This window comes from Calypte anna, chromosome Z, assembly GCF_003957555.1.
Source record: "Calypte anna isolate BGI_N300 chromosome Z, bCalAnn1_v1.p, whole genome shotgun sequence".
Classification (NCBI taxonomy): domain Eukaryota; kingdom Metazoa; phylum Chordata; class Aves; order Apodiformes; family Trochilidae; genus Calypte; species Calypte anna.
Window position 1 is genome coordinate 72,575,636 of NC_044274.1, and position 13,747 is coordinate 72,589,382.

The window sequence follows — 13,747 nt, forward strand, 5'->3', positions numbered from 1 at the left end:
ATATGAATTTAGAGCTTTTGTACACACTTGTGATCACTATGTATCTGTTAAGTATGAAAACTTGGATCAGCAAGACTCAGAAAGAGGAGGAAGAGAACAGATAAGAAGACAAACATGACTGTCTCCACTTGAGTGTCCTTGGTGAGCAACAGGGTACAAGGTAGAGTTGAGAGGAAAGCAAATTATATACAGCTGAAAGGAAGTATCTGTTTTTAAGGGAAGTCAGCCAGGATGCCAATCACCAGGTTAATTAGATAGTGACAAAACGTGAAAGTGTCATGCTTCCAAAATAATTTGGTTGCAGTATACTTATGAAGAAGAGGTGCATACTTTTTAAGGAAAAAAAAAACCAACGTGAATCCAATAAATGCCTATATGCATTGTTAACATTAATACATTGCATTTACTTGGTATTCTTTACATCAAAGCACATAAGAATGTGGGAAAATGCTGCCTAACTCTCAATGGGGAAACCAAGACACAGTGAGACAGAAGAAAGGGGTTTAGTTCACAGGACTGTGCTCTAGCCAATAAACTGTGCTTAACGCATGTTTGAATGCAAAACATGCATCAGAAATACCTTTTTTTTTTAATTACTTTTTTCCTAGAGGCCAGGCTTGAGCAAGGGAAATGGCATCAAATTAGAATGAAACCATTTTAAGCAGTTTTATATTTGTTACTTCAAAGAGAGCTTCTGAGTACATGCTTTCATATCCTAAACAGGCAAAGGACTCGTCACAACGGAGTTCCAAACATCAATAAAGAGCTCACATTAAATAAGGTTAACTGGGATATAGCAGCCTCTTCCTTTTTTTAGTCTCTTTTGTTGGAGAATGTTGTTTTATTTATACAGTTCACCAACATGATTGCAGGAGAGAGAGACTGCTAACAAGCAGTGAAGGGGTACACCTTGGTGGCTGGAGTGGAATTCAAGCAGTGACGCAGGGTGCAGCCTCCCCTCTCCCTGACCAAGCTGCATTCTGCCACCAAGGCTTTACAGCTGCCAGGTTGGGAACTAAGCCTCCTCCTGACAGATCCTTTAAGGTCAGAGTACAGTTTCATTAGCCATGTCAGAAGAGGATAAGCAGATGGAGGATAATCCTTTTGCTGATGGATGTGACATATACCTTGTTATTGACCAATCCATTTAGGGAAAAGGGTCCTCACTTACCCAGAAAGGTCAAAATCAGATTTTCCTCAAAAATCACAGTGAGGAGGGTCTAAACCTGATCGAGCAGGGGGTGTACAACAGTGAATTAATATCTTTCACCTGCTTCTTTGGATACAAGAACAATGAGACACCACCTCTCACAGTCTCCCATGCATATTATAAATCCTGTTTCCACCTGCATTATAAGGGCATCCATTATAATCTCACCAAGCAGGTGGTGACTGCTGCAGTATTACCAGCAACCCCAGCTCCTCACCAACACATTATTAATAGCTGACTTGTAGCTGTAACAACAACATGGATTCCCAGTATCCAGCAATTTGGAGACAAAAGGGCTGGGATCTGAAAAGCATCTGAAGCTTTGAAGAAGGACTTGACTAACACATCCAAAAGTACACCAGACATAACACTGTCACCCTCTGCCATATGGATATAGTCTCTGTCTTGTCACCATGCCAGTAGCTGCTCTTCCACCATTTGTTTCTTCTAGGGAGCAAATTGTTAGAGAACTTCCTACCTTGTCATATTCTGGGTATTTTCACTCGTTTCTCAGACTTGGACCTTGGTAAGGTTTCATTTAAAAAAAAAAAAAATTGCAGAAAACAAAGCACATGTAGTTTGCTGACATTCTTTCTAATTTCAAAACTACATAATATATTTTTCCATGTGTTGATAAACTAGATTTTAAAAGAGCATTTTTCTGGATATCTAGATAATCAACAACACAATGAATATAAACATTTTCTATAAATCGTTCACCATATGGCTACCATTCTCAACAGATGGTGTCTGTGTATCCACTAGAATATACAAGAGCTATGCAGATTTTGCCCTGCAATCATTCAAAATCCTAAGCAAGATTCTTAAAATTAATTTTGGTTTTAATTAAGCCCAATCAATGGCAAAACATACAATTTCTTCACCTAGCTCTACTATGGGTAAAAAGTGCCTCTACTGTATTAACCAATCCATCTGCAAAAGGGAAACAGACAGTCCTCACCCAATGCAGTCAAAAGGGTTTCAAAAAAGACACATCAGGTCCCAGGGCATCTTCACCCTAAAGCAGAAAGTGTTATACTCTTTATTTTCCTAAAAAGCAGTTTCATTTGCAGACAGCCCAGTAGTTTGTCAGACTGAGAGCAGTCTGGACTGTGTTAGAAAAATTCTGGAATATGAAAACTGTGAGAGTTTGTGCACATTTTGTAGCAAATGTTACTAAAAACACCTACTTTTTAAACCCAGTTTTAGCAGCAAACAAACTTATTAATTTGCTATATATTCCCTAAAGCCAGTATATAAACAATTCCAAGTTTTCTACTCTGCTTTGAGAGGTTGCTCAGTTGTGAATATTTATTGAAGACAGACATTACTGGAATTAAACCCATATCACTGTGCAACTCCTTTCTGGAAAACTCTTCCTGATCTACATTTTATCTGTTGGAGATCATCTCCTAATTTCCAGCCAAGACATTTTTCATGGCAATTCTTATCCACTTGAATAAATACCCTAACCCTGCCCTGGTAACAGTGCTCTATGACACTTCTCTGAAGAACAGATGAAGGAATCTCATCCTCTCCTCTTGAGAAAAGGAAATTGCCACAATACTGGGGAAGAGGTTCATGTGATGAAGAATTGTCTGAGTTCTTTCTCATAATTGGAGTGAATGGGATGTGCTTATTTTCTATAGCAAAAGCACTTGATGCACCTGAAAGCACTTCAACAGGAAGGTGAAACCTCAAACTCCAGCAAAATCCCAGTCTGGGATGTGGATTGGGTTAGGGTTAGATGGATACAAGGGCATGGGGTGATAGAATGAGGGGTTTGATGACTTCAAACTGAAAGAGGGGATATTTAGATTGGATATCAGGAAGAAATCCTTTGGGGTGAGGGTGCTGAGCCCCAGGTTGCCCCCAGAAGCTGTGGCTGCCCCATCCCTGGCAGTGCTGAAGGTTGGATGGGGCTTGGAGCATCCTGGGCTTGGGGAGGGGTCCCTGGATTGTCCAGCTGGGACTGGATGAGCTTTAAGGTCCCCTCCAACCCAAACCCTTCCATGATTCCTTGCTGATTAAGTCAAGGAGCATTAATTATGGTTGCCTCATCCCTGGAAGCTTTCATGGACACCTTGGATGGGGCTTGGAGCACCCTGGGCTGTGGGAGGGGTCCCTGACCATGGCAGGGGGGTTGGGGTGACTTAATGATCTTTAATGTCCCTTCCTACTCAATCCAGTGTGGCATTCTATGGACAAGTAGCTGAGATATTTCTCTGAAAGTAAATTATCAGAAATATTTAACTGGCACATCAATATTAAGGCAAGTACATAAAAAATAAGGGTAATGTATGTTACCATGCCTTGCATTTGTGCCTCAACCTTGACAACACAGCAGTAGCTTTTTGGCTACTTTACTTTTTTCCCCACTCTGCCTCACCAGCAGGTGAGCTGGGGCTCTGCAAGAGAACAGGAGGTGGCACAGCTGGGACAGCTGCCCCAAAATGACCAATGGGATATTCCATGCCATATAAATGTTGTGTTGAGCAATGAAAGCTGGGGACAGGAGGAGGAAGGAGGGATATTTGGGGTTACAACTGCCTTGCCAAATAACCACTAGATGTGCTGGAGCCCTGTTTTCCAGCAAGGGAGTGGATATCTCTCTGGCAGTGGAAACACTGAATTAATTCCTTTGCTTTGCTTCCATGGATTGTTCTATTTCACTTAATAAGCTGTCTTCATCTGAATCTGTTTTCTCACCTTTGCTCCTCCAGTTCTCCCTCTTATCTCATTGTCTGTGGGGTGAGTGACCAGCCAAGTGGACACTTAGCTGCTGGCTGAGGTCAGGTCACTGCAGTCACTAAACTATTTTCAAATGTGATCTTACACACAGAGATAGTGGCCAGTCAGTCAAAAAAAAAAAAAAAAAAATTGATATGATGGCTGAATAAAATCAACTGCAGAAACAGTTCAACATACTAATTTATCCAGACAATTCTTTTTATCTTCTATAAGCAGGATAATAATTAAAAGTTGAAATACAAGTGAACTAAGCAAAAACTAAAAGTACATGGTCTTGTTGTTTTATGTGTGCATTAGAGGTAAGAAACTCCCACTTGGTAGGGAAACATCTGAGGATAGAGAAGTGTGTTCCAAGATTCAAAAAAGCAGCACAGCATGTATCAGTGTAAATATACAGGACATTTTTTAAAACTAGGCTTAATCAAGTATTGTACATTAGCTGACTGTTGATCTTATTATTAAAAGATATTACTTCTTGTAGAACTGAAAAATGTTTTTTTTCTTGCAGCTCAAGAAAAATTAATAAAAAATACAAAGAGTCAAAAGTAAAGCTAGAAAGGAAAGGAATCCATGTATATATCCCTTCTGTAAGCAAAACTTCTTTACAGTTTCTAAAGGTATAAACTGTAAATAGAGATGAACGTCAAGTTCTCTATGTGACTGCTTAATGCTCAGCTTTAATAGGCTTTTCCTGATAGCATTCCACATTTAATAACCTATAAATAAAATAATAACCATAGCCACCCACAACTTCAATTTGAAAAATTACCTGAACACTTTCATGTTGAGAATCACAGCAATGTGTCATTTAGATTCACATGCTTACGTGGAGCCAACGATGAGAAGTCCACAACAATTCATTCCCTTTTTAACCAGCCCTAGAAGCCTTTTACTTTCCCCTAACCACCAACCAATTAATTTGCCCACCACTTGCTGGCTCTGGGACAAGGCTCCCATAACCCCCTCCCATGTAACTCAGTCATTAACTAGGTTAGGGGAGCATTTCCCTTGTAAATGAGTCCCCTAAGCATTTTTAGGTTTTTTCCACCAAAGAGAGAGCAGGGTATACTTATTTTACTTTGCATGCAACAGATAGTATTTCTCTTTAAATATATCAAAAAGGAAATAGGCCCCAATATCACTGTGAGCAGGTAAAAACATTTTTGCCTGTACAGAAGAAAGTGATAAGTGAAAGCTCTGGCATGTGTTACAGAAAGGAGTAATTACAGTATTATGCCAGCCCACGTTATAAATTGACAGTTCTGACTCTTTTCAAGTACTGGTCCTTAATTTTCCTTAACTCAGATGTGGAAGGAGCACACTGGAAACAGAATGAGTCCATCATAAACAGGAGGTAAAAATGACCATGGACCCATTCTTCTTGAACCTTAACTCCTCAGCTCAAGTAAAGCTGAGATTTATGCAGCTGGAGGAAGAAGGATGAAAAAATCACCTGAAGATGGGGCTCACTTGAGTTACTGCAGAGCTTTCTTGAGGAGGCATGAGGGTCTCTTGAGTAGATTTATTCCAGCTATGATAAAAATTAAGTCAGGTAAAGACAAGCTGTGCTGGAGTTGCTGGTTGCTACGACAGATACTGAATTAGCAGTTCTACTTAATGATCACAAGGGGTTTAAATGGTCTGTAAAGTAGAGTGGTTTAAATAATAAATCCATGAGCTAATCATTAATGGCTTTCTAGGTGAGGATTTCCATGTAGAAGGGCAATGAATGGAGACATTTCAGATGAGGAAGGATGACAACAATTGGGGCACTTATTAAATAATAGTAATAAGAAAAGATGCAACAATAGATGATACTACAAAGGCATGAAATACAGAGAAGGACAGGGAAGGCATATACACGAGTTCTTTCTGAACTCTATAAAGAGATGAAAAGAAAAAATAAAAGTGTTTCAAGATAACACAGGACATGAAGTCTCTACCAGAAACGTTCCCTCTGCAAGTCACAGCAATCCTCAACACTCCCTTCAGCTCATATTGATGACATTGGCATTGAAGGGAAGTTCAAGAATCAGCTTGAAACTAAAACTTTCTATTAGAATCTTTCCAAAGGCCAAACTACTTTATTTTTAATGCAGGGACAAGTCTTAGCAATCACTGGGAGAATTATCAAATCAGAAAAATTAGGACTGAATTGTCTCTGCCATTTAAAATCAAAATAACACTTCTGATCCAGATCAAAAAGCCCATGAAGTTCCATACCCTGTCATGTGGTGGGTAAGAGAGGACATCAAGAAGAGAACTTAATGGTACATTTTTACCAGCATCATTTTTGGTGCAATTGCATTTAATTTTCAAAAAAACAGCTATTTGGATAGGTAAAGAATGAATCACAGCAAATTAAAAAAAAAAGAACCACTAGAAATAGATTGTACAAATATTTTATATAAGAAGTGAAGTAAGAATTAAATGCTTAAGACCAACTGCTAGAGATAAATTGAGAAAATGGCATAAAAACATGACAACATTTTTGACATGTATATTCACACACTTTTGAAATTGTCACTCATTTCTAAATAGAGAAACAGTTCAGTCTAAAAGATGAATGATATGACCATATTAAATATCAGCAGGAGGATTCAGAATCAGAAGGGAATATTAAAATTCTTAGTTTGCAGAATATAACTTTTCCAGTTTCCACAGGGTGTAAATGACATGTTTGGGAAAAACATCCATTTTCCACCTACAATTTTCTGAATATAACAACAATCAACTCTGCTTAAAATATAACTGCTTATCAATTAAGTAGCTAAGATTTACTTATTTTAATATTTCAACACTTTTAAACAAGCTCCATCAGTTAAAAAGTGCAAAGGAAACACTATTTGTAGCTCCACTTGTCATGCCCCATCTGAAATGAAGAGTCATTACAACTTGAGTAAACACCCTCTACGTTTTCTGCTCTACAGATGAAGTCTCCCTGAGCACTATAGATTGGAAAAAATTACTAATTTATTTTCAATAAATGGCAAAATATATTCAGATCTGAGACAGAAAGGAAATATCAGGCTTCTCAAAGTAGGTCTTAAAAACCATCTGTGTCAATCAAATGCACTAGATAGTAAATATATCATTCTAAAACTGCATATCTTAAATAAATATATAACTTATTTTATAAATTTCACTGGTTAAATCTTTGTGTGTTGACTGTTATAAAGTAAAAAACAGACAACAGGGAAGAGCAATTACTTGCCAAAATCCCATTACCTGTGTGCCAGCAGCACCCTGAAGGTCATCTTGTTCTGTCCCAAATAACTTGGCAGCAAGTTTGACCAATCCCAGTTCCATTCAGTAATGGTTGACTGTTGATACATGGCAAGAAGCTATTGTTAGTTATTAATCAGTGTTAATATGATCAGTAAATTAAAGCTCCAGCTGTGATTTACTAACCAAGAAGGAGGGGGGTCTAGAACAAGGACTTAGACAGATGATATCAATCATGTCCACAGAAGAAGGTTTTTACCCCAATAAGATAGCAATTAATTTATAAATTCATTTGGGGATGGAGCCATTATTTATAAAAAGATAAATCAATTTTTTGAACCGTTATTCTTCCAACTGTTTATGGCATTCTGCCCAATCACTCTGTCTTAGAGGTTGACTCTTTGTTTGAAAAGCAAAATAATTGGCATCCTGATATGTAACAGCATTTAAAATTTTCTGCTGTCAGCAAAAAGTTTGTCATGAAAAACCTGGTAGAGCTGGAATTCAAGATATATATACAATATATATACGAAAACCTGTATTGTAATTAGAGTGATGGTTTAGTTGTCTATAATTTAGTAAGGCACCCCAGCCACCAGATGGTTATTATAAACAGCAGTAAGCCTAGACAGTATGAACAAATATAACTCCATATTGCTTGCTTAATAAATAAAACCAATCTAAAATAATGGTGGGCAGACAGAAGTCCAGACACAGCATTCTTGTGTTAACAACACAGGAAGCCCTGTTGCATAAAATTAATTGTCAATAATCCTCAAGTAGTGACTTCAATCCAATATACTTGTGAGGAAATACTTTGAAAATTATTGTTCTAACATTGAAGTAGCACTGAATGGTTTTGGGTTTGTTTTAAAGAAACAAAAAGATTAAGCAAGTCAAAACAACAGAAATAATCCTGAATAAGGAGAGTAAAGTACATCTTGCATTCACTTGACTCTTCTGGGAGAGCAGAATCAGTGCAATACCTCCCTTTCCATCTTTATTTTATTCCCTTCCCTCTTAATCTAATTTTCTCCCTAACCCTCATCGTAGGCATGCACTCAAAAGTAATGCAGAAAAATAAAGGTGAATACAGAGTAAGAAGGAGAGACAAGGGTAACTAAAGGAAGAATAATATAGTATGAAAGTGGAATGTGCATAAAGAAGTGGCAGAGAACACTTGAAAAAAAAGTAAATAAGGAAAAAGAGACAACTGAGAGGCCAGTGGGAGTAGAGACAGGGGACAAAACAAGCAACTGTTCTATACTTGACATTGAATTAAAAATGAATAAATAACTACTTGTAAAATCAGGAGGGGAAAAAAAAAAAAGCTAAACACACCCAGTAGCAATAGTCACAAAAAACCCCAAAAAACAAATATTTATAAGTGTACCAGATAAAATTCAGTTCACCAGACTGATCCATTCTGTGAAAAAATAAAGGATTAGTTTGAAGAAAGTCTCTGCAGGAAAAGAAAATAATTTCCTTGTAGTATTTTACTTCATTGATACTGTTGAGTTGCTGAGCCTAGACTTCATCTTATTAGACAACAGAGAAGCAGCAGCACTGGCAGAGATTGAGGTGTCAGGACAAATTGATAAAATCAAGAGCAACAAGTTCCTAGGACCAGATGGTGATTATTCAAGAGTTTTACAGGAATGTAAGAATGAAGTGGCTGAATTGTTAACATAAATGACACACTTCCTAGAATCAGCTACTGAACTAGAGGGTGGAAGGTAGGAAATTGACATGTCAAGAATAAGGATGCTAGAGTTGATCTTAAAAACAGCAGCTCAGTGGTCTTTGTTTCAGGGGTAGTGGAATTCATAGGAGTTATGATTAAGCATCTGGCTAAATTTGATAAAATAGGGACAATTCAGAAAAACTTCAGAAGAGAAAAGTCAGTCGCTTTTTATATATTATATATGTATATATATATTTTACATATATGTACGCATAATTATTTTTATATCAACAAAAAATAAATGGAAACTTTATTACAAATCAACTTCCAGAAAGCTGCTGAAATAAGAAATCTTCCACTGAGGAAGCTAAGAGACCCTGCAGTGTAAATGTTCTCCTATATTGATATAAATTATATTTAATTATAGAATTATGATTAAGCATCTTGCTAAATTTGAAAAAATAGGGACCATTTAGAAAAACTTCAGAAGACAAAAGTCAGCCACTTTTTATGTGTATAAATATATATATATATTACATATATATATACATAATTATTTTTATATCAACAAAACATAAATGGAAACTTTATTACAAATCAACTTCCAGAAAGCTGCTGAAATAAGTTATATTAAGAAATCTTCCACTGAGGAAGCTAAGAGACTCTGCAAATGTTCTCCTATATTGTTATAGATTATATTATTATATATTATGATTCTAGTGTAGTGTAACACATACATTCCCTCTTTAGACCTGAACCAGCTCTCTGGACTCACAAGCAATATTGGGTCTTCTGAGAGAAAAGCTGTAAAAGCAATACATAATTAACTCCTTGACAAAACATGTTGTGAAACTTGTAGCTTGTTGGTACTTGGAATTTCTAAAAGGATAAAACATTAGTGAATATATTAAAACCACATCTAGTTCCAATAGATTTTTTTTTTTAAATCAAGAAATTAATAATGTATGATAAACCCCTAAGGCCCATAGCAGTTGCCAACCATTGAGAAATGAATATAAGAAGAAACAGATCCTTTGAAGAAGAATAAATGTTCCTTGCCAAGTGCTCTGGCATCTTCTACAGGGACTGGTAAATTTTCACAGGAAACCAGACACTGAATTCCCTCGTGAGGCCACACCTTGAGTACTGTGTCCAGTTCTGGGCCCCCCAGTTCAGGAAGGATATCGAGGTTCTGGAGCAGGTCCAAAGGAGGGCAACCAGGCTGGTGAAGGGACTCGAGCACAGACCCTATGAGGAGAGGCTGAGAGAACTGGGGTTGTTCAGCCTGGAGAAGAGGAGGCTCAGGGGAGACCTCATCACTCTCTCCAACTCCCTGAAAGGAGGTTGGAGCCAGGGGGGGGTTGGGCTCTTTTACCAAACGACTTTCAACAAGACAAGAGGGCAGGGTCTCAAGTTGTGCCAGGGGAAGTTTAGGTTAGATATTAGAAAGAATTTCTTTACGGAAAGAGTGATCAAGCATTGGAATGGGCTGCCCAGGGAAGTAGTGGATTCTCCGTGTCTGGAGATATTTAAAAAGAGACTGGATGTGGCACTCAGTGCCATGGTCTAGCAACCGCAACGGTGGTTCAAGGGTTGGACTTGATGATCTCTGAGGTCCCTTCCAACCCAGCCAATTCTATGATTCTATGATTCTATGAACTATACTGACCAACAAGAATTGCACTAAATAAATGTGCAATTTTATGGTAGAGGGGACTAAATAATTAAAAATATTACTGAGGTGAGGATATAAGTCTGTCATTGTCAAAAAAGTGGGTTCACACATGGTACTTTAGGGTCCATGGTCTGCTCTTTTTTTATTACTTTTAATTTTAAGATACCTTTCCATTTTCTGGTAGTAGACTTCGTGCCAAAAGTTTGCAAAAATCAGAGCAATATGATATGGACTCTCCCTTGTCTGTTGATTAATAGAGCACTGAAAACCTATCATGTAGCAGGAGAATTCTGCCCTGAGTTGTCACTACCTGAAGGTCTTATCCAACCAGACTATTAATGAACAGAGAATTGAGGCATGGTAAAGTATTTTCTGCATCTCAAATTGGACTGATTCTGCAGACCCTTAAATTCTGTCAATTTAAAAGATACATAAAGGTGCTAGTGGAAGAAAAAAGGAAAGATACTTTTAAAGCATGTTCTTCTGGAGTGAGCAGCCTCACAAAATTGGTATGAATCTTTTTTTTTTTGTTGTTCAGAATATTAATTTTTTAACTATGCTAATTTTTTTAGCAATAGGACAATGATTAAGCATTTGTTGTACAAGCAGGGGAAAAAAACCCTAAACAATGAGCAACCAATCCTAAAAAACCAAACTAGATGTATTTTACAGCAATACACTGGTGAAATGGTCGAAAATGCTCAAAACTATGAAAGGAGAATACACTGTTTAAAAGCAGAGTTGTACTGAAAAAGGATGTCTTCTACCACAAGTCTGTAAAGTGAATTTCATACCACTGAAATAACACCTATTTTTAAATACTGGAAATTGAGGGGTAGAATAAGAACTGTAGATGATGGATTAGGAAGATGAGAGAAACACTGTTTTTTTTTTTTTTAAAATATCTAAGTGATATGAAAAATTACATATAATTTTGTGCAATGGTCATGAGGTTCTCCAACAAAGAGTTAAGCAACTAGGCTTATTTTCTCTAACTCTTAGAGTATCAAGAAACTAGTTTCCATAAGTAAATTATAATCCTTTATATCACTAACACGGCTGAATGAATAGCAGAAAAACTGACCCTTTCATTTTGTGGTGCTTTTTCCCCCTGCTTATTCCTACTGTTCTGTTAAATCTCTATATTTCCAAAGCATCCTCTACCTCACTGCTCAATATTTCTCTGAAAGAGTTGTCAGAAAGATTCTAAATGTGCACCTGGAGTTTTGCCATGATTTTTCAAAGAGCTAAGACCAGCCCTCTGCACCATTACACAGATGTAATAAATGTCACTGCTGCTAATGGCCCTTCCTTCACTACACTGAACTAACAGAGAAAATCTAAGTAAATGCAAATTGCTCTTACAAGCAATAATTCTTATTAAAGAAAAGGACAATAATGGTTTTTCGAACACCATGCTATTGTAGGGGGTGCCCTCATTAGATTCCTGAGTGATAATATTCCTTTGCACTTCATCAAATGTGAACCCATGCAATTAATTCAGGTTTCGTAATTCCAGTCTCTGCCATTATTATGATCATGGTGAGACTGACGAGTAGAAATTACACTGCAACCAAGGTTTAAGATTTTTACAAACCTGATTGAACACCTTTGCACAGGATTTTCTGTAGACCTGGAAAGGGTTGAAGCCAGGCTGCTCTTCTCTGCCCTTCAGCCTCATAGGCAGGGATTGACTTGAGGTATCATCTTCAGAGGAATTCTCACAAGACAGCTGCTCTTTCAAATACTCCTTTTAGAAGAAAAAAATAAAATAAAACCAACCAAACAAAAACCAGTATATCCCACCTCGTCCTCTAAGTTAAAGTTGCTCTTCAAGCATAAGTTTACAGTGTGCTTGATAAAAGTTCCTAATATTAAAGAACACATAATCTCTTACCAGAGAGAAATCTTTTTAAGAGTAACACCATTATATAACCGAAATAAATTAAAAATAAATCAATAAATTTAAATAAATTAAATCCCATCCATTATGGGATGGCTCCATGAACAGCCATCCCATGGAAACATATGAGGGTAATGTAAGCAACTGTCTTGAAATTGTCATCAAATTATTTGTATGAGTCCTCATTTAATATATATGTTACTGGAAGTGAAAAACAAATGTTTTCTATGAGCAGTTCCAGTGCATGATGGTTATTATATATAGTAATAGTCAAAGTATACATGAATATTTAAAGCTATTTTTGGCCTGAGTTAAATAGTTGCTATATAACTATAAATTATTTGTTAGATGAACATGTTGAAAATGGCTTTTTAAACACAGGAAGTAAATATTCTCCCACTCCTCAAAGCTATTTTTAATTGTTTAGGCATTCAATGGCTAGAAGTAATTAATTATTTAAATGGCAATTTTTGAAGTTATGCTGTAACAGACACATGATTATTTTGGCCACAATCTTTTCTGTTTTCACTTCTAAACTACTATGTAAATAAATCATCACTGCATGCCAATAAAGTCCTTTGATTAAATAGAACCATTTCATGAAGAGCTAGATAATGAAACACTTACAGACCTATTTGCTGGAAGAACTGGTGTGATTAAACAGTTTATTGTTATTAAAACGAAGTCCTTAATGACAGGATTGCCATAACTGAGCAAGTACTCAAGGTGAGTCTTCATTAAGATGGGTGGATGCAAATGCTCCTCTTACTTTTCAGTACTACTGAGATGACAAAGATTTTCAGATGCAGGTGAGGGAACAACCTGCCAACACACCCTGTGCTCCTCAGCAGGTTGTTTTAAAGAAATAATTTCATCTTTGTTTTAACTGATCCAACTGTGGTCTGGCCTGAAAGGCACAAGTTCCCTCCCCACCCACATGGACTGTAGGTGTTTCTCCCTTGTGTTGGCACCAGCACATGTTGTGAAATCAGCCAGGAAGAAATAAAAAACAAAAAAACCAACTTTCAGTCAACTAAACAATCCACATAATTATTTCTCCTGCTATATAAATGGGGGGCCTAGGACTGGGAAAGCACAAGGGCAAGAGAAACAGTAGGATTGTGTCTGTTGGTGTCAGCCAGTTATCATGGTTAAGACAACAACAAATTAATCTAACTGTGTTTAAGAAAAAAATAATTGTTTTTTTCTTGAAGACAACAGCAAAATTCATCCTCTTACCTATATTTCCCTAGCCTACAAAAGCGTCAGTTTTTGCTTTTTTTTTCCTCCCAATTCATT

The 13,747-nt window shown here is 37.0% G+C and overlaps 1 protein-coding gene across 1 annotated transcript in view; it reads right to left on the bottom strand.

The window, feature by feature from the left end:
- LOC115599929 (uncharacterized protein KIAA0825-like) overlaps nucleotides 1-13,747 on the bottom strand; it is a 156,944-nt gene that overhangs the window by 107,931 nt on the left and 35,266 nt on the right. The window contains exons 9-10 of the mRNA XM_030467633.1: nucleotides 12,143-12,295; nucleotides 7,190-7,284 (exon numbers count right to left, since the gene is read on the bottom strand). Of these exons, the coding sequence (XP_030323493.1) occupies nucleotides 7,190-7,284; nucleotides 12,143-12,295 (248 nt within the window). The remainder of the gene's footprint in view (nucleotides 1-7,189; nucleotides 7,285-12,142; nucleotides 12,296-13,747) is intronic.